Genomic DNA, 22,483 nt, shown 5'->3' with positions numbered 1-22,483 from the left:
AATGTGTTCTTCTGAGACCAACAATATGGAATTGGGCTAAAATTGCACATCACTGAGAACCCAACCCAGTCTGTGCAACAGTTTAAAAGTACACAATCCAAAAGAAAAATAAAGTCCACTCCTAATGAACTTGTTTAGTGACACTAACGTTAACCTAGTGATGCAAACATGGTTAATTTTGCTGATCAGCACTCCTTTGAAACCGTAGGAGTCTCACCTCTCTGGTTCGTAGCCAGCCTGGATGCGCGTGGCGCTGTAGCGCTGAGCTGCAGTCTCATGCCCATGAGATGTGTTGTGGCCAAATGGCCCCTGGTGCTCAGGGTCGCGAGGCGACAGCTGCAATCTGGCTGGCTCTGTGTCGCCCACAATGAGGCGGTAGTCGATCTGGTAGCTGTCGTGCTTGCCATTGGCAAAGTGCTCATAGACATGGCCCTCCATGTAAGCGATGTCCAGTACTCCAATCCTCCTCTACAACCCTGCGTGAGCTGACGCCCCGGGCCTCCGCCCACCTCCCCTCTCCACCTGCACCACAGAGCGGCTCCTGGGACACTGCGTGCGCATTCACCAGTGGTTGTGCTGGAGCCACGCACACAATCCAAGTTTGTTCCTCAGATCGAGATGGAGAGCTTTCTCTTAGCTGAGGAGCAGAGTAAGAGATTCATCCAACATGCATCATACAAGCAGCAGCTGAATCAGGTAGAATGAAATACGGCTCTGATAGAGGCTTCGTCCCAAACAAAATAAAGCTACTGGGTGTCTTGGTAAGACTCTGTAAGTGGTGATCCCTAAAAAGGCCTGTCTGCTGCCATTGGACTACTGTTTTCTCTAAAGTGCTGTCTGGAATGTTGTCAGAGACAACATTCAGAGGGATTGGGAAGGAAAGCCTCTTAGTCACTACCTGTACTGCCCTCATTGCCATTGAAATATAACAAGGTTACAGTCAAGCTCTGAAGCTTCACTCAACACTCTGCCCTACCGCCTTTAATGCTCATAAAGTAGGAGTTTGCAGAATTTGTTTGTTGTTATGCTACACACTAAATGCATGGCACACAAATGTTTGATGCAGCAAAATGTCAGTGCTTTTTTAACAAAGGAGAAATGAGCACATAAGCACCTTCCCTATATTATGTGAAGATGGATAATAAAATGATAACAGGTGTATCTATTTGTTGTTCTTATTTTAATATTCACATCAGGCTTGTGATTTTGCAAGGAAATTGTAAAATAAATGTTCCTAGTGTTCTAGGGTTACTCTCCTGGGCTCATATTCTAATACAGGTGTGATAAGAACTTATATTTCTAAAAGAAACAATCTTTAAGAAACAACTGCATTTGCATAAAGGATTTATCTTTTATCTTAATGCTTTAATGTTTTAGTGTGCTAATGTCTGATTTTAAGTACACTTAGTTAAAAAGGCTACCACAAGTACTGTTCAAGTTCAAGTTCAAGTTTGGTTTATTCGTCACATACATAGTCATACACAGCATAACTCGCAGTGAAATGGTGGAGAGTGCTCTGTCCAAACTGAGGAAAAGAAAACAGGGGTGCATAGAGAAATATAGACATTCTCTATATGTGAAATATATATATGCAAAGATAAATCTATATATTCTATGTATGTACAAAATATATTAACAATGTATGTACAATATATGTATATTATGATTATATACACAATGTACAATGTATATGGTTGTGTATATATGTACACAATCTACAGAATGTACAGATCCATTTCGTATAATAACATATCTACAGTTGTTGTGTAACAAGGTCATTGAATATAAATATATATATACAGATATACAGTTATGTTACATTGTGGTGGTGGTCCCCACAGTTTATCAGTTTCCCTGATTCAGGGCCCGAATGGCCTGTGGGAAGAAGCTGCTCTTCAGCCTCTCTGTCTTGGTCTTCAGGGAGTGAAAGCGCCTCCCTGACCTCAACAGAGAGAAGAGTCTATTGTTGGGATGGGTGGGGTCCTTCACAATCCTCCTGGCCTTGGTCTGGCACCGCTTGTAGTAGATGGTCTGCAGGTCAGGAAGTTCCGTGTGAGTGATGCGCTCTGCTGAACGCACTACCCTTTGGAGTGCTTGTCTGTCCTGCTTGGTGCTATTCCCAAACCAGACTGTGATGTTCCCCGTGAGGATGCTCTCGATAGTGCAGGTATAGAAGTTCCGCAGTACCTTGGAGGGCAGTCTGAAGGACAGGTCCTGCGAGATGTGAACACCAAGGTACCTGAAACTATCTACTCTCTCCACCGTGGTTCCACTGATCCTCACAGGTTGGTAGTGCCGCTCCTGCTTCTTGCTGCAATCCACGATCAGCTCCTTTGTCTTACTGACGTTTAGGAGGAGATAATTTTCCTGGCGCCAGTTTTCCAGGTGTTTAATCCAGGTAGGCCCTCTCGTCGTTGTCCGAGATCAGACCCATGACAACGGTGTCGTCAGCAAACTTGACAATGATGGTGGAGCTGGAAGTGGCTGTGCAGTCGTAGGTGTACAGTGAGTAGAGCAGGGGGCTTAGGACACAACCCTGAGGAGCTCCAGTGCTGAGGGTGAGGGTGGATGAGGCGCAGTTGCCCACCCGTACTGATTGTGGTCTGTCTGTTAGGAAGTTGGAGATCCAGTCGCACAGGGATGTATGCAGTCCTAGATCCCCCAACTTAGTAGTGAGTAGGGAGGGGATGATAGTCTTAAATGCTGAACTGTAGTCGACAAATAGCATTTTAACATAATTTCCCCTCCCTTCGTCCAGGTGAGTCAGTGTAGTGTGGAGCAGATGTGCAATTGCATCGTCAGTGGAGCGGTTGTGGCGGTATGCAAACTGCATTGGGTCCATGGAGGCTGGCAGTGAAGATGTGATGAAGTCTCCGACTAGCTTTTTAAAGCACTTCATCACGACTGATGTGAGGGCGACAGGTCGGTAGTCATTGAGGTCGGAGGGTCGAGGTTTCTTCGGGACGGGGAGGATGGTGGATCGCTTGAAGCTGGACGGGACGATACCGAGCGTCAGGGAGAGATTGAAGATGTCGGTGAATACCGGGGCTAGCTGATCTGCGCAGGCTTTGAGGACCCTCCCGCAGATACCGTCTGCTCCCATCGCCTTCCTGGTATTCACCCTTTTAAACACTCTTCTCACGTCACTCTCCGTGACGATGAGAGGGCGCTGTTCTATGGTGGGCCCCGCGCATGTGCCATTGGCTGCGCCGATAGTGCCATTAGCACTAGCGCTGCTAGCATTAGTGCTGTTAGCACTAGCGCCGTTAGCATTAGCGCTGCTAGCATTAGCGCCGTTAGCATTAGCGCTGCTAGATGTAGCCTCGAAGCGAGCGAAGAATGTATTCAGCTCGTTCGCCAGAGACTCATCCGCACTCATCAGTCCGGAGGGTGGGCTCCTGTAGTCCGTGATCGTCCGTAGTCCCTGCCACAGGGATCTAGAGCCACTCCGCTGTCACTAAATATTAACTAGTTTCAACTTTGCTAATAGTTCTACTGATTTTCATAATTTTCTTCTTCTTTCCATTTGTTGAACATTAAACAGCTCTGTTTCATCTTCTCTCTCTCTCTCTCTCTCTCTCTCTCTCTCTCTCTCTCTCTCTCTCTCTCTCTCTCTCTCTCTCTCTCTCTCTCGAAGCTCCGCCTTGTGGTTTTAATATGCTCATCCACAATTCAATATAGAGCTCTACAGTCTATATCTGCAGAGCTGATGAGTTTATAAAAGTCCACACTGCAAAATGTGCATAGTACTGACGTTTACATTACAATGCTCTGTCCAGTCATGCCAAAGCCAGTTTTCTTTCAATTCAATGTATGTAAATGAATTACTTGAAGACATGAATAGAAATCTATAGAGGCATTACTCATTATGTCATGACCCTGTTATCTATTAGAAACCCACAATTTATCTGAATTAATTATTCATAAATAAATTGTCAGTTCATGTCCATTCAGATTTCAGTGGAGATCAGCAGGGGTCTATTGCTGTGTATTATTATTCATAACACTGTCCCTGCAAACTGTGAGAACAGACACACACAGGTTATTTTCCAGTCCTTGAGTGCTTTTGTGGCACTGCTTGACAGTTGGTGGAGTGTTCCCTAAAAGAGCCACTGAGCATGATGGATTCGGTAGTAGGAGTTTAGTGAGCAGAGAGGACGAAGACTTACGAGTGCAGGCCATGAACACCCCCCCCTCCACCTGAGCAGACATGGTCCTCTTCTCAAACTTCAGCTCTCCAGAGTACATCATAGAGCTACACTCAACATAGAAAATGACATTACACACAAGCATTCACTCACACACACCTTCCTCTCTTCCATTTTCTGCTGACCTTCCAAAGAACCCTTGATGCTATAAAAGATAAGAAAGACCATAAATAGAAATGTGTTTGTAGACAAAATATATCCTAGCATTTGAAAAACTGATGTTTTTCAGTGTACATGAAAAGGGAAGTAGATTCATCTGAACCCACATCTTGTTTTTTCAGTAGATGAGTACTGCTGTTGAGCCTTCTTACAATGACAATGGTTTTATTTAAGCCCTATTCAGTAATTACACAACACTGAAAACATCACAGTAAAACAGCAGTATGACCAGCACTTAAGAGTAAATACCTGAGTGCTTTTCACTTGGCTTAGAAGATTTTAAAGCATGCATTAATGCTACATAAGACCATATTGGGGTATTTGAGAAAATCAACAGCAAAGCTAAAGGTCCAGAGATTATAAAGGTTACCATGAAAGTGATGCACATAATATGGGTTTTCCAAGAAACTAGTAAACCCAGCTGACATTTGCTAGACAGCAAACATTGGAGGTGTCTAGTGGACAGGAAATATCTACAATAAATCTTTTATATTTGTTTATCAGGGAGTGTGTATTCTCACAACAGTTCTGAGGAAAATTGCAAATAAATGAAAATCCAGGAAGTTGCCAACAAATTTGATTCTTTTCACTAAACAATGGTTTCTCAATTGCATGCATCTGCGTGCACAAGGAAAACAACTCCTAAATAGAAATAACATTATCACATTAAATGATTTAAGGTATATGATCACAGGAAACAAAAAAAAGTCTGATTGCCTTTAAACTAGGTTTGAATCCTTTAAGCAGACAACCTCAGAGCAATGGAAAACTGAGCCGAAAGCAAAAACTTTGGCCAAGTGTGAAAAGGCCATCCATAATTACCATAATAAATGTTATCTCACGGTGCACCCTTGTTGAAATGATGATCAAGTAGAAATGTGTTCATTTTCAATAGACTAGGTTCCTTTTTTCCATTACACTAGCATAATGTCCTTAGTGGTTGCAGCCTATTCTGGTAACACCCTCATAGCAGGACAAACATTATAGAAGTATGGATAGGCTTGCTTGGTGAATGTTTGTCTGAAGGTGTGCACATATCTGTTGTTGAGAGGATCAAAGAAGGAGATCAGACCACTGTCCCAGTCCAGGAGCACTCTGATCTGCTGGAGGGTCTGCTTCATGGCAAGAGGCATCAGCCTCTCGTCTGACACTCCTATCCCATATTTACCCTTGTACTAACCCACTTGCCACAAGCCATGCTTTATGAGGTCCTCACAGACTCACAGAAGAAAAAGTGATACAGCCTATTAAAGAATGTCATGCTTCAGTTACATGCTTTTTTCTGTACTCACACTTCCTCCAAATGTCTCACAGAATCAAATCATTTTCAACCTGCCATGAAGTGGATACAAATCAACAGAACGGCATAAAGAGAAACCACAACAACAGATGAATAAACAAAACAAGACTTTCCATGTTCAACTTGACATCTTTATTAGTTGGTAGTTGTTTAGTTGTTTTTATTTTTTGCTTTCTGCGGAATATGTAAGGACCTGTTTCCACTGAAATATAAATCACTAAACAGAACTAAAGTGCTGAAAGGCATATGTGGAAAAGGAAAACATTACACAATCAAAAACAACCATATTTTGTGCATCTTACTAATTAATTAAATTTCAGTTCTAATTCAATGATTACATCCAACCTAGACATACAGGTTTTGCCTGTTAGAACATAGGGGAATCTTTTTAGCAATATATATTGCTGACTGAACTGACTGGCATCTATTTAGTGCAAATCTCATGGTCATTCCATGGAAAACTACAATGAACACAAGCTGCAGTACAAGATCTCATCATGCATCTTACTGAGATGTAATCTGATCTCCATGTACTGTTCAGAGGAATTCAAAGTCTTTGTCCAGCTCTTTGAAATTAAAATATTAAGTCACAAATAATGATTCCTATGAACATTAAACATATGTAACAAATGTGTCTTTAATAACAGGAACATTGAAAGGAGAAACAGTAACTTCCATAAACTGTAAGAAACAGGTGAACTGGGCTTGGCAAGAGTAGAGGTTAAGAAAGGTCTGCTTGTGTGTGCACATGTGTGCATGCATACCAGCTTGTTCAATATTATTTTTCATTTTTATCACATACTGAAAGTTGCCTAGGTGCTCTGCTACATCAGTCACCATTCCAGAGGCCTTGATCCTGAAAGAACATGCAGGAATGGATGTTGGCAGATTCCATGTGCTGAATGTACACATAGAATTAACAGATACAGAATATATCCTCCTACAAGAGAGGTTTATTGGTAGCTACAAATACATAAAACAGTTTAGTCAAAGTGTTTCCAAAAAAGATCTTATAGCAACTTTAATGATAAAGCATACCAGACTTCACAAGTATTTTTGTTGCATAATTATCTCTGACTCACCCACTAGAGGGCACAACATCCCTATTTAGTCATTTAGTGGTAGTGAATGGCCTGGGCCAATTAAAATTAGACTAACCTTAGCCTTCTATGTTTTATTAAATTATCCTCTCTTCATTATGTTACACCTACATGATTCAATTATTTCTCCAATTCCCACAATGCCTTAGACTCAACCGTCACACTAATCCTTTAAGGTAGAAGTTCTCCTATTGATTGGTTGTCAGCCTTAGTCAGCTTTATGATTGTATAAGAGACATTAAATTTAAATTATTCAATTGTTTAGTTATTGCAATTAATTTGTTTAAAAAATGTTACAATGGCGTAATAGTCAGCAAATATATCTATGTGTAAGGATATAGGCATGCAAATTTTGATACAAGGTTTCTTATTTATGCATTTTTGATGATGATTATACTACTGCAGCACTGTGTGATGCTAATTAGACTACTGAAGTGCTCTGTGATGCTAATTAGACTACTGAAGTGCTGTGTGATGCCAGCTAGACTACTGCAGTACTTTATGATACCAGTTAGACTACTGCAGCACTGTGTGATGCTGATTAGGCTAATACAGTGCTGTGCGATGTTGATTAGACTGCTGCAGTGTTGTTCTTTATGGGCTTCCTGTCTGTAGGTTAAAGAAGCTGCAGAACATTCAGAAAATGGCTGCTGGAGTTCTTACACACACCAGCTTAAAGGAACATATAACTACTACACTCAAACATTTACAATGGGTTCCTGTTCGTGGCTGTGTGCAGTACAAAATCCTTCTCTTGGTTTTTGCCCTCATGGTCTGACCTGTCCATCCCTTTCTGGTGTTCCTCATATGTCTTTTCCTTCACTCTGTCTCCATCCCTCTGACACTCATCTGCTCTCTGTCCCTCACATCACACTCTGCACTATTGGCGTTTCTGGAGCTGCAGACCCAAGGCTTCTTCCTCCAGCTGCTCATTTCCAAGAATTTCCTAACTCATCTCTTTGTCTGAGATTATTTCAACCTTTAATTGGTTACTATAGTATGCACTTGCATCAATATTATGTCTATTTTTTTTAACCAGTTTTACTCCCTCCTGTTATCTTATTTATATATTTGAATCTTCTTTATATTTTATTTGACCTTTTTTATATTGTATGAACTTGTAAAGTGCCATTGGGTAACAAGAAATGCCCGTAATTTCTTAATTAGAATAAAATTCTTCTTCTTCTTCTTCTTCTTCTTCTTCTTCTTCTTCTTCTTCTTCTTCTTCTTCTTCTTCTTATTATTATTATTATTATTTTTATCAAACATTGTATTGATCATCCTTTCAAAGGTTGCTGGTGTTACTTTTGGGCTATTATTATCAAATTTAGAATGGTGCGTTTTGCCTGGAATTAGTTTCTTTTGTATTGAGCAACCTAATGGAAAAAGTTATTCTTGAGCAGATAATCTACTATTTTTCACTTAATGAATCATTGATTTCAAGCATGCCTATAAAGCAGATCATTCTACGTGCACAGCACTGACAAAAATGATCGACAAGATATTTTTACAAGAAAATAATGGTCGGAATCGTATTACTTGACTTTACTGTGGCATTTGTTATTAACAAAACAAAGTATATATGGGTTTAGTCTATGGTAAAACAGCAGTTTCTCCTCCCCTAGATGCTTTCATTGTGGTGTTTCCCAGGGGAGCTGTCAGGAAAGAGCTGTCTAAGCTCTGGTTAGCTGAGAATGAATCTGCAAGCCTCACACTGCCCTGTCAGTAAGGAGAGCGAGCATGCCTCTCTCATGGCTCAGAACTCAGGAGAGGCTGGCCTGCGGTCTAATGGGCGTCTTTAGGAATATCTGTGATAGTAAACACAATATAAATTATGCGAGAGCTCAACATAGTCACACTGCCAGGCAGGTTAGTTAAACCAAAACCCAAAACAGATGCAGCGTGCAGATCTGTATTGTCTTGGTCACCACAGTATGGAACAAGTTACCAACTATGATCATGGGAGTACACAGTTTTGTTGGTGGAGCCCAGGAAGAGCAGCTGCTACCTCAGCTAATGGGGATCCAAATAAAGACACGAAAAACAAAGAAATTTCAGTAGTTATAGGAAGTAAAGCTGTTCTGTAGAATTCAGAATTACAACTCAGACTGCATATTTTTGCAGGACACAGTTATATTGCTTTGCTGACAAATATGAAAGGATGATATAAAAGTTGTTGTTTTGGAGCAGAACAGCATCTAGTCTGGTAGGCTACTACTTCAACTACTCACTTCTTCAAGAGGTATCCACAGTACTTCAGGTACAAACCGTTCTATTCTATCCTCTACAGATTTCTGTGAGTTTATGTTTGCATAATATGAATTTCTGTTTACATTCATCAACGTTTTTATGAAATATACTGTATAGTGAATTTGTTGAAGTCTACACCATAATGAAGTTTATGAAAAAACAATGTTTATGAAAAAAAGCATTTAAATGCTCCTCAATCAAAGAGTATTAATTTTGTAAAATGGTGGGTAGTTAAAATAGTATTATTTTCTGCTTTCTACTAATTTTACTTCACTTGTTGTGAAGGAAAAAAAAAACTACTAAGCAACCACATGTAACTTATGATGTGTTCTAATCTGAAATTGTTTAGTGGATGAAACACTGCAGGTGCTGTTGTTGTTAGTGCTAACTGCTTTATAGTACAGAAATAATAAATGCTGAATCTCCTGATTGTCTTATTATGGCTTTATGTTATACAAATTTTCTGCCTTACTCTATTTTAGGGAAAACAATGGCGCTGTCAAAGCTCAACCAAGCTACTAAGAGTTTCACCAAAGCACAGGATTACAGAAATGACATCATGCTGCTGATGCAGCCCTATGCTAACTGGGAGCAGTATCTATTGCCGGCACCCGTCTCCATCGATTTACTGGCTCAGCTGGTACGCATTTCTGCTGCAGATGACTTCTCCATCAATAAAAATCCACCAAAAGACGGGTTCAAATTCATCAGATACCCCAATTCTTTTAGGGCCTGCCTCTTTCAAGTATGTAATGGTTGCTGGCAAGCCTTTAATGTTGCTCACAAGAACATGGACCAAATTCGTATGTACACCGGACAGGTTCCAGAGTACATCAAAAACTCAGTTGGGCTCATAATACAGGAGGATGATGGTCTTGTCCAAGCCTTCTTACCAGCTGAGCTTCAGAACATTGCGCACATATCATCAGAATGCTTAAACCTGGCCATCATGACTGAGAAACAATTCTCAGATATCATCAAGCTGATGCAAGAACTGGTGGAGGCTTTGGTGAATGCAAGACAGAGTCATGATGAGGAGATGGAAGAAATCAAGAAAAACATTGAGATAGCAAAGATTAAACGGGCTGAAGCTAAGGAGGCAAGCGACAGGGCCGAGGCTGCTTTCAATCTGGCTAATGAAAGATTAGCTGAGGACAGAAGGGCCTACCAGCAAGCAATGAAAGATTTGCCAAGTGGATGGGGCCTTTTTGGCCTGAAGCTAATATCAAGTATGTCAGAGCAAGCAATATCAATAGCCTGTGCGTTTGCAACAGAATTTCTTCCAGGACAAATTATCCAAACCTATCTCCAAGCGGACACTATTACACCAAAAGCCATAACACATGTGATCAAAAACTGAAAAGGCACTCCTGAAAGCCACAGAAACATGGCCACTGGAATGAAGAGTAACGTGGATGAAATGTTGGCAACAAGTAACATATTTTCTAAATCTATAACATTTCTACTAGTGGTTGAGAAAATGGAAGAACTTTGCAAAGGTAAGGAAATAAATTGGCCTGAGGTGTATGATCAGGAGAAGCAAACGGTAAAGTCTGATTACTTGGTGGGACTATTTCAGCAAGTCAGCAGAGATATACAGCAAGAAGCTGAATGCCCGATTAAATCCGAGGCACTAGGCATCTGTGACAAGGGTATCTCCACTTTAACAGAGCTAGGTAAATATGCTCCAGAGGGGAAATGTGATGATGCCAAAACAGAGGAGCTTATTAAAGCCATTGACGAACTGAATGTAAGGGCCATGGCCTTTTATTCCAAAAGCAAGTCTTTTACAAATCAGCCATCTTTCTTGACAGCACCCCCCAAGTCAAGTCAACAGCAAATCTATGACTCAGCAAATACAGATGTGGTCCAGATGCACTTAAGACAATCTCATCTACGTCTACAAATGGCTGAAACCCAGCTAAAAATTGCAAATGAACGGAACGAGAAGACTATGGACAACTTGGATCAGAAGAAAAAAGCTCTTGCTGAAATTGTGAGTGAGCTGAAACATTATAATCTCAAGGAGATCGACTTCAACAAGAGAATTGTGGTGCTAGCGAAAGGCCTGGAAATCATGGGGCAGGTGAAAGAACAGTGGGAGAAACTGGTGCACTTCTTTCAGATCATTTCAAACATTGTTAAGACCACTCTTAGTGAAAATCTTAAACATTTTAAGCAGACTGTTGAAATAGCTGTAGAGAACAACTACACCTACAGCATGTTTGTCAAAGACAAAATCTACACTAATGCTCTGAATACTTCTGCCTACGCCTATTTGGTTAACATGATGTCTACCACTTACACTGAGGTGTCTGTCCAGTACCTGATGAACAATGTCAGTACTCTGGGAAGACTGATGACCATGGATCCAAACTCACCTCAGTTCCTTGCAGAGATTGACAAGTTAGGGAAGGAATGCGAATCTGCCCAAAATGGTATCAACAGCCTTGCAGCAAGAAACAGGAAGGAGTTTTACAACAGATGCGAGGAAAGAATAACTCAAATCAAGACAATCCTTACCCCAGCACTGGCCCCACTGAGTGAAAAGGACAATCTCAATCTGAAGAAGGCAATAGATGCAATGAAGGAACCAATTCAGAAGGTGGAGGAAGACAAACCAGCAACTGAGATGAAGGCTATAACTGAGGATGATGCTGACCAATATGCATAACTTCATAATAGTGCATTTAATAGTGCATTTTCCTATACTTTTCTTTTCTTTTTTCTGTCATTTTAATGTAGTATGTATACAGTATTACATTTGACAAAAACATGATTAGAAGGTTTGACCTAATTCCTGTCTGTTAATTTATTCTGAATAATCAATTTTGTTCTTTTGATTAAATTACTGCAGCATCATACTGTCTCGTATTGTTTTTCTTTGTGATTCAAAGAACTTTAAAATCCAAGAGGTAATATGTATGCCAAACAAACAAACAAAAAAACATTTCAGATTGCAGAGTAGCTATTACTAATTATTAGCTATTGCTCATCTCTTTTTCAGTAGAAAAAAGAAATTGGAGTTTAGATTTACTAAAGTGTAATGAGTGAACTAAAGCCATTAGATTTTAGTAAACTCACAATTCTTCACACATTAATTGTGTTGCACATTGAGTGTGAGTGCAGTGTGGTGAACAGAGGAATACAGGCTCAGTAAAGGAAGTAGCAGTTCTTAGCAGCTAGGGTGGTACTGATGGGCCCAACATCTTAGTAAAAACAAAGTCTGACACTTTACACAAAAAAGAAATCACAGACACTATGATTTCATTATTTCAAAACATTAGCTATAATGAATCATTTTAGTGAATTATTATGATTATGAATTATGACTGCTCAAGTAAGGACATCCATGTATGCAAACAAAGCCATTATAATAAACACTCTCTCTCTCTCTCTCTCTCTCTCTCTCTCTCTCTATATATATATATATATATATATATATATATATATATATATACAGTGCATCCAGAAAGTATTCACAGTGCTTCACTTTTTCCACATTTTGTTATGTTTCAGCCTTATTCCAAATTGGATTAAATTATTTTTTTCCCCCTCAAAATTCTACACACAATACCCCATAATGACAAAGTAAAAAAAGTTTGTTTGGAATTGTAACAAATTTATTAAAAATAAAAAAAACAAAAAAATCACATGCACATAAGTATTCACAGCCTTTACCATGACACTCAAAATTGAGCTCATGTGCATCTTGTTTCCACTGATCATCCTTCAGTTGTTTCAACAACTTGATTGGAGTCCACCTGTGGTAAATCCAGTTGATTGGACATGCTTTGTAAAGGCACACACCTGTCTATATAAGGTCCCATAGTTGACAGTACATGTCAGAGCACAAACCAAGCCATGAAGTCCAAGGAATTCTTTGTAGACTACTGAGACAGGATTGTATCGAGGCACAGATCGAGGGAAGGGTACAGAAAAATTTCTGCAGCATTGAAGGTCCCAATGAGCACAGTGGCTTCCATCATCCGTAAATGGAAGAAGTTTAGAACCACCAGGACTCTTCCTAGAGCTGGCCGCCCAGCCAATCTGAGTGATCGGGGTAGAAGGGCCTTAGTCAGGGAGGTGACCAAGAACCCAAGGGTCACTCTGACAGAGCTTTAGCATTGCTCTGTGGAGAGAGGAGAACCTTCCAGAAGGACAACCATTCCTGCAGCACTCCACCAATCAGGCCTGTATGGTAGAGTGGCCAGACGGAAGCCACTCCTCAGTAAAAGGCATAAGACAGCCTGCTTGGAGTTTGCCAAAAGGCACCTGAAGGACTCTCAGACCATGAGAAACAAAATTCTCTGGTCTGATGAAACAAAGATTCAACTCTTTGGCCTGAATGCCAAGCATCATGTCTGGAGGAAACCAGGCACCGCTCAGCACCTGGCCAAAACCATCCCTACAGTGAAGCATGCTGGTGGCAGCATCATGCTGTGGGGTTGTTTTTTGGCAGCAGGAACTGGGAGACTAGTCAGGGAAAGATGAATGCAGCAACATACAGAGACATCCTTGAAGAAAACCTGCTCCAGAGTGCTCTGGACCAGGGTGAAGGTTCATCCAACAGGACAATGGCCCTAACCACACAACTAAGAGAATAAAGGACTGGCTTCAGGACAACTCTGTGAATGTTCTTGAGTGGCCTAGCCAGAGCCCAGACTTGAACCCAACTGAACATCTCTGGAGAGATCTGAAAATGGCTGTACCCCGGCGCGCCCCATTCAACCTGATGGAGCTTGAGAGGTTCTACAAAGAAGAATGGGAGAAACTGCCCAAAAATATGTGTGCCAAGCTTGTAGCATCATACTCAAAAAGATTTGAGGCTGTAATTGCTGCCCAAGGTGCTTCAACCAAGTATTGAGCAAAGGCTATGAATACTTATGTACATGTGATTTTTGGTTTTTTTATTTTTAATAAAGTTGCAAAAACTCCAAACAAAGATTTTTTCACTTTGTCATAATGGGGTATTGTGTGTAGGAGTTTGAGGGGAATTTTTTTTTTTTTAATCCAATTTGGAATAAGGCTGTAACATAACATAAAATGTGGAAAAAGTGAAGCGCTGTGTGTGTGTATATATATAAATATTTGTCATTTCACTTTTCTTGGGGATTAATTAGTCCAGAGGCCTATAAGAGCTTGTCAAGGAAAAAACGTGTGTATGGGTGCATGCATGTATATGTATATGTATATTAGGAACCAAGCATTAAACCATTAAGCTGCAATAAAACTGAGACACAATTGTCTTGGAGAAAAGAAAAACCATGTTCAGTTAGCACAGGCTGTATCAAAAGCCATAGAACCAGAGGACATTAAAATCATAATTCTCACCTTGCATAATCTCTCATGATTCAACTGTATATGTAAACAGATATGCATTGGTGTGTTGTAACGTGTTCTGCCATTATCTGATGATATGTTTGCAGAAAGTGTGTTACATCTCTAGAGAGACAATTGCCTCCTGGCCTCTTTTTGGTGGAGAATGGAAAAAGATACACATATACACAGACCCGCGCACGCATGCACACACACACACGCACGCAGCATTAGTTTAGCTGCAGATGCAGTTACTGCATCAACACTTCTAACGTGACTGCCATGTGGCCTCTGCAAGTCCAACCCTCATCAACATGTGCTTCATGTATCTGGATCTCTTTTTATCTCATTCTTATTTTTTATGTCATTCTTTCTCTTTCTCTCTTATCCCTATAGGCTCTATTTGCTTTCTGCTAGCAAACAAGAGGTTAAAAAGACTATTTCCCTTTGTTTGTTTTATCATTTTTATTTTCATTGCAAAATCTGATGTGTGTGTAGTCTTAAATAGCGTCTCATATGGAAGGTAAACACATACTTTCAGAGTTAGACTGATTTGACTGAAACACTAATCAATATCTTAACATTGTTTAACTGCAAAAGTGTATAAATGGTTTTGATAACCACTGAAAAGATATGGAATGATGAAATGTATGTAGGGCCATTCTAATGTACTACTGACCAATCATTCTCTGCCTCAGGAAGTGTCCTTAATCTCTTATCCAACTCTCTGAGAAAAGGAGAGCGATAGAGAGAAACAGACAAAGAAATATGTAAATGTGCAAAGTAAATGTGTGTATCTTGCTTATGGTCAAAGAAAGAAATCTAATAATTCTGTACTAGACAAATGTGTGACAGATTTACTTAGAGAAGTAAAATAGTTTGAGGAGTTCAGAGTTTTAATAGTGTTGCAGAAGAACAACAAAAACATTGCCTGAATTTCAGAATCCCAGAAAACAGGCACAGAAAATTTGAGAGCAGACTGCTAAATTCAACTAAACAATCCAAAAGAGCAGGGGGAGCAGTGCCAGTACCAGACAGCGATGGCGCAGGTCGGGACACTCTCTATGATGCTGTTGCAGACCAGATCAGGATGACGGACATGCTGTCCTTCTTCAGTCTCCTCAGGAAGCAGAGCTTTCTTCACTAAGGAAAAAGTGCTCAGGGACCATGAGAGATTGTTTGTGATTTTAAGAGAGTGTATGTTCTCACTCTTCACTGTATGTATTGGGGTGTGAGGCATTTGCATCCTTCTGTAGTCCACAATCATCTCTTTTGTCTTTTTGACAACCAGAGAAAGGCATGTCTGGAGAGACTGTGACAAAGGCTTTGACTTCTTTAATTATTTCTGTATTGTTTTTCATGGTATAAATAAAATGTAAAAAGGCAAATCTAAAGCAAACATATGAATCTAATTAATCTAATTAAGGCTAAAGTGAAAACAAAGCAAGCCCACAATAGTTTATTCTATTCTATTCTATTCTATGTGATGACAATGGAATTGTCAACAAAACCAAAACTGTGATGTCATAATATCACTGACCATTGTCATAATAGCTATTCTTATAATCTGCTTGACAAAGGTAAAATTGGTCAGTCTGTTGACAGAAATGGGAGGTTGCAGCAGCAAAATGCAGTTCTGCTGCTCTCACAGAAGATCTTCGAAGAAGAAGAAAACGAAGATTTTGTTGGACAGGAACACACAAAAAGCAATGAGTAGATTGCAACAAGAACTACCTGACAGAGTAGATACGAAGGAAATTAGAAAACGACACTGTGTTAAAATTGGAAAATTTGAGGAGGAATGTAGTGGGAAGGAGTTGGAGGAGAAGCAGAAGGAGACAAAAAATGAACAGAGTGAAAGATGGCACCTGAAGAGTGAAAGAGAGGATCTAGAGAGTGAAAGACAACACCTGAAGGGTGAAAGAGAGAATCTTGAGAGTGAAAGACAACACCTGAAGAGTGAAAGAGAGGATCTAGAGCGTGAAAGACAACACCTGAAGAGTGAAAGAGAGGCTCTAGAGAGAGAAAGACAACACCTGAAGGGTGAAAGAGAGAATCTTGAGAGTGAAAGACAACACCTGAAGAGTGAAAGAGAGGATCTAGAGCGTGAAAGACAACACCTGAAGAGTGAAAGAGAGGCTCTGGAGAGAGAAAGACAACACCTGAAGGGTGAAAGAGAGAATCTTGAGAGTGAAAGACAACACCTGAAGAGTGAAAGAGAGGCTCTAGAGAGTGAAAACCAAAACCCAAAGTGTGAAAGAAAGAACCTGAAGACGTTATGGGACAAAGTAGTGGGGAAGAAAACTAAGCAGCAGCGCATGGGGAGAGCCATGGCTGGGGAAGCTTTGTACTGCTCAAAGGGACCACACACTTCCCAAGGAGGACCAGCTAAAGAAATCGGTAGTATGCAGAAAGGTTTCCCGAGCACATAAAAAGGCTATGATTACCAACTGGCCAAAGAGACAGACGCTGTGCTTGACTACATCAGAACTATGTTTATAACCAGTCAATATGAACTTCTACCAATCCATCCAAAACCTGATAAAGGAGACCTGAATGACGATACTACTGGAACTACAAAATTACTGGGACTACTACTATTTAGCATTCTGAAAAAATAAAAATGAAAAAGTCCTCATGTTCTTTAAAAAAAATAAATCAATAAAATGTAAAAAGCTCAAAAAGCTTTTTTAAACATTGGCAACTGTGTATTTGATTTACCTCGGAATGGGTGCAGCTGGTTCATGGCGCATGTGTTCGAGCTTTAGCCTCTGTATTTGGCATTTCAGTGCATCGAGCAGTTGAAACTATAGCAAGCAAAGGCAAAAGGAGCTGTGCGGTCGATGTTTGTGCAAGTGGTCTTCCACATAGTCCCATGCTGTGCTGGGTTTAGGGTGTGTTTGCAGGGAGAGCCCAGCGCTTACAGGCTAAGAGGATTACAGTGGAGCATTGCAGGGACTGTCAGAATACAGAGCGCGCGCGCGCGTGTGTGTGTGTGTGTGTGTGTGTGTGTTTTCTCTACACATTTGGAAGAGAGAAAACAGAGCTGTGATGTAGTTGATAAAATTGCAGGCCTGGCACAGGCTCTGCTCAGAATGGTGAGAGAGCACTGGAGGAGTTTGGGAGTTTATTAATAGCGTTTAGCTCACTACAGAAGGAGTAGATCAGGGCTTTGCTGGGAAGGATGATGATAGGGTTTGATCACACCATTTAGCACAACATTGTCATGTCCATGCTGTGCATGGTTCTAAAGAAAAGGATCTATGTTATTCAATCCAATAAATTTCAAATTCAAATTTTCTGTTTCTCATGAATGAATGTGGACTATAGGATGGGGGGTGTCAACTGTTTGTGTGTGTGCGCGTGTGATTTAGACGGTTGAGAGAGTTGAGAGATAATTTCATGACAACGAACCAATTAAAATCAAAATTATTCACACTGTGTTGACAAGAGACACACACACAAACACACACACACAAAGAGAGAGAGAGAGAAACAAAAAGAATCACAATCAGGGCTCACCAGATCTCTCAGAGTCTCTCTGACAGGCCCTAATCCACTCCGCCAATTGAAAAACAAAAAGTAGCAGAGAGAATAGCAGTGTGGCAGTATATGAATGTGCCCCCAACAAATATATAATTCACACACACACACACACACACACACATCTTTCACACTTACACATCCATACTCACATGTACACATGTATACACCATTGAACTACACACATCTATATTCACATGCACAAACAAACACCCCACACAAATGTTTGGTCTTTGTGCAAATTCACTTGGAGGTAGGCCAACATTCTAGATATAAAATATGTGACAATAAACATAGCCTCAGTACGTTTCATTTCATGCATTTACATCTTGATCCACACAAACACTTTCACACTCCTTTGCCTCACACTCACAAACACAAGAAACACTCGGGTGGCCTTCGGTAGCAGGAGGGATGTCAGTGCACAAAACACTGGCTTGAAATGTTTTTAACCCCCATTTCAATGAAGACCATCATACCTTGCAAGGTATAGCATTCTTTCACTCTCCTGGAGAACCTCAGGCTGTTCCTGGAACCAGCAAAGCCAGTGGTTTTGGCCTCTGTCTGAAGCACAAAGGGGGTATGCAGGAGGCGTAGCGGAGCATGTCAGGAGGGTGGGCAGAGCCCTCTCCCAGCAGTGGCAGAGGAGAAAGGGCACATGGAGCACAGTGGCTACGGTTGACACCTGCAGGAGGCGACATGTGGGCAGGGCCAGTATGAGCCCACTTGGACCCATCTGCCACCACAGAAAACTCACCTGCTGTGTGTGTGTGTGTGTGTGTGTAGATTTGTTGACATTGTTCATGAGTCAGTGAATCATGTTTTTGGTGGATATCATGTTTTCAGCTCACAAATATTATAAATAATAATACAGGTAATAAAACAGGGAAGAAAGTAGATGTTAGCCGGTGCAGCATTTACTTAATTCATTATTCATCTTTTATGTTAGTGTGTAACTCTCATATTGTAGTCTCCTGAAAGACAGACAGAGGCAAATATAGGCAAAGATAGCATTCAACTGTTATTCAGGGATATCCCACCATTGGGAGTGGACGATTAGGGGTGCTGGAGTAGGAAGGTATTTGTAGTACATTCCTGTTGTAGGCCTTCCTATAGTGTTTAACTGATTTCCATAACTGAAATACATTATAATGTTTAAAAGTTTAGAAACGTGAGCATAATACTCCAGAAGATGTAGCGTCCTGGTGTGTGAATGAGTAGTAATCTTTCTGAAACAATAAGTTTGATTTAATTCTCGTTTTCATTTCCTTGTGGATTGTATTATTTTATTTGAAACATTTGACTCAAAATAAAGAAATAGTGCAAAAATGTGAAAAGGCACTACAGGATGCATCTTGAATAAACGAAAACCTCGACCAGATGTTGTAAACTTAGAACAGTAATTATGTTCTAAGAATGTTGATAAAAAAGAACAGGAATTTACAATATATACATTTGCCTGCATAGTATCCCAAGTGTTCCATCGACTGCACTCTTCTGGATGAGGATCTCGGATGTTGTTCCTGGGATCTGCTGGAGCCACTCTCCCAGTTTGATGGTCATCGTCCCTAAACCCCTGGTGCCCTGATTGCTACCAGAGCCAGTGTTTCCTCTTCTTTTAGCGTCTCATGTTCCTTGTTGCTGATGTTGCTATCTCTTGCGATTGCTACATCCATCACTATGACTCTTTTCTGCTGTTTATCCATCACTATTATGTCTGGTGGTTTGGCTATTACCATCTTTTAAACAATTTTCTGGTATACGATGTCTTATCAAAGATAACCCATCCACACTCTAAGAGCATCCACACCATCATCAATCAAATTCTTCGTCTGAGCAGCTGTCACTACTACACAGACATACACAGAGACAGAGCGAGAGAGAAGGATGAAAGTGAACACAGCAACAAATGAAAAGAACCAAACACCATCAATTCTTACCTACCTCAACCCTCTCAGTTTACAGAACAAGCAAATGTGAGAACTGTGACTCACCATTCCCCCCCACCACCTGGAGCTCAGGATACTTCTGTTTAATGTAGTTAATCATGCTGATCTGAAACACCGAGTTTCCCTGAGATGAGTCCTAAAACAATAGACACAGCCTTCAGACCAAATTCACTATGTCCAATCACAGTCCTGTGTTACACAGCCTCATAGCAAAAATAGTTTGTCATTTGATTCAGGCACCATACTCAGGATGGAGACTAATCCCACTCCCTTTAGGACCTTAAGACCTACCAGCACCACCACGTCCACTCCTGCCTGCACGAGCAGGTCCAGCCGGTACTTGTCATCCTCACGGGTAACGATGGCAGCGCCACACAGCAGCTGTTTGCGGGAGTCTTTAGAGGCCAGAGGGTAGTCTCTGTTCTTCTTCAGATCAGTGCGAGCAATTATAGCCACCAGCTCATCACTGTCGTTCACAATGGGCAGTTTACCTGCAATCAACAAGCGTCCCCACGACCGACCCGTTACTCAGAGAAGAAGTGGAGAAGTGAAAATAACCTTTCAAAGTCCTTTAGAAGCAGTTTCACTTCTCAAGCTGAAAAGATGAAGAATCAGACCTTTTTTTGCTGCACTGCAGGATGTCATTGGCCTCTTTGAGTGTAACACCTGCTGGTGCAACCACTAAATCTTCCCTCTTTGTCATTGCCTGGCAAATATCACAAATAAATCACAAAAAGATGTGAGTTTAAAGAATGTGATTTTATACACACACACACACACACACACACACACACACACACACACATATATATATACACATTTTTTATTTTTATATATATATATATATATATATATATATATATATATATATATATATATATATATATATATATATTGCCCTCTTTCACACACTGACACAGAAATATCACAATTTCATGATAGTTCTATTCCACCTATATTTTTAAGCATTGTATGTCATATGCGATTCATTTGTGTTTTTAAAAACCTTTTGTATATTGTATGTACAATCAAAGATGAATCACAAACCTCTTCCAACAGCCGGTCATAGTCCTTCTCTGAGAGGAAGTCAATGTCTCGTGACGTCACGATTCCCACAAGCTTGCTGCCCATCTTGCCGGTTTCGGTGACAGGGATTCCAGAGAAGCCGTGTCGCACCTTGGCCTCAAACACATCTCCGACCGTGTGCTGTGGACTCATCACCACCGGATCCGTGATGAAGCCCTGCTCGAATTTCTGCCATGACACCATATATTGCTCTGCTGATGAGAGGCCTCAGGGAAGCTTGTGTGTAAATCTGCATGTTCAACGTGTTGTTCATTATATTCCTATTAAGACAATTCACTGAAAGTTTGACACCTTAACTTTCCGGACTTCATTTGCTTGGAACTCTGGGGTGCAATTGTGATGGATGATCCCAATACCGCCCATGAGCTGTAATACAAAATCACAGAAAGCTAAATGGAAAAGCAACAGGACTTCATGGTTTTGAGTGTGTGGGGGATACTCACAGCCATAGCGATGGCCATGGAGGATTCAGTCACAGTACCCATGGGGGAGGAAATAAGCGGCGTCTTCAGGGTTATCTTCCGGGTCAGAGCAGAGGTCAGATCCTGAATGACAGACGCAAATGGTAACAGAAAGGAACCAATGTTCTACAGAACAATTATCTTTGTTTATGTTCATGCTTGTATTTTCATACAGACTATGCATTGCACAAAGATAAGAACAGTTTGGGGTGTTACTTTGGACAGCTTTCACATATGCACACATCTCTATCCCATTATTAATTTGACTTCAAGTGACTTGGATGTGCTCATTCAAAGCACAAATATTGCTGTTTTTATAAGCAGGGCATCAGTTTAACCTCCCTGTGGTAAGACAGACAAAAACATCCTACGTTCTCTCCCACATTCTAGCACACACACACACAAAATGTAACACCAAATATAAATACCACAATATATACTATCCCATATCCATTACACATGGGAATTTTGGTTCGCGCCTCCCTCACACTGTCATACACACACACACACACACACACACACCCACACACCCCTCAGCCTCTCTGCCTGTGACAACACACCCTATGCACCTGGGATGCCAACACCACCAATTTTGCACATCTTATTTGCACTCCTTCATCCCTCTCTTACACTATGCCACACTCCACCCTCTGTTGTAGTCGTGTTCACACTACATGGCAACTGACTCAGCTCCTCCATCTCACTGAAGGTAGAGGAGACCGCCAGCTCACTAATTAATTAGGAAGATCCCGCCCCCTCCACTAAATCATTACTAGATGTGCTGTATTTACTGAAACACACACACTGGTAAGCCCTTATGGGGCATGTCAGGATACCTGCTGAGCTGTTTTGGTGCATTTTGCAAAAGTACTCACCACTTCATCTGAGGTAAAGTCAATGAAGCCAGGCAGGATCAGAAAATCACTGAATCAAAGACCACAGAACAAACAAACAAAGAAAAACTGATACTAAAAATACATTATACTAACAACCTAGCAAATACAAGTCACATCAGAAGTAGATGTACGCTAAAGAAAGTCTATTCTGTCTGTGCTCTCATGTAAACAGAGTTAAAACGTAAGCGTTTTACTGATCCGCGGATCGAAAT

General features: G+C 40.8%; 1 protein-coding gene and 1 long non-coding RNA gene across 4 annotated transcripts in view; one reads left to right on the top strand and one right to left on the bottom strand.

Moving 5' to 3' along the window:
* Positions 1-22,483, top strand: part of LOC145656170 (uncharacterized) — a 541,800-nt gene that overhangs the window by 256,734 nt on the left and 262,583 nt on the right. The window lies entirely within an intron of this gene.
* On the bottom strand, positions 20,125-22,417 carry LOC145656161 (inosine-5'-monophosphate dehydrogenase 1a-like). Of its 2 annotated transcripts, XM_081709528.1 has the most exons (3): positions 21,358-22,417; positions 20,876-21,280; positions 20,125-20,534 (listed from the first exon to the last, which is right to left on the bottom strand). In XM_081709528.1, exons 2-3 carry the CDS (start codon positions 21,095-21,097, stop codon positions 20,412-20,414), a joined length of 345 nt encoding a protein of 114 aa, XP_081565654.1. In that variant the 5' UTR covers positions 21,098-21,280; positions 21,358-22,417; the 3' UTR covers positions 20,125-20,411. The 2 variants fall into 2 exon arrangements, with proteins under 2 accessions (XP_081565654.1, XP_081565655.1); XM_081709529.1 differs by having other exon boundaries at positions 20,876-22,417.

Source organism: Electrophorus electricus, unplaced genomic scaffold (genome assembly GCF_041902795.1).
Source record: "Electrophorus electricus isolate QZ-2024a unplaced genomic scaffold, ASM4190279v1 Scaffold53, whole genome shotgun sequence".
NCBI lineage: Eukaryota > Metazoa > Chordata > Actinopteri > Gymnotiformes > Gymnotidae > Electrophorus > Electrophorus electricus.
Note: the sequence above shows the minus strand (reverse complement) of the source record. Positions and strands in the feature narration are given on the sequence as shown.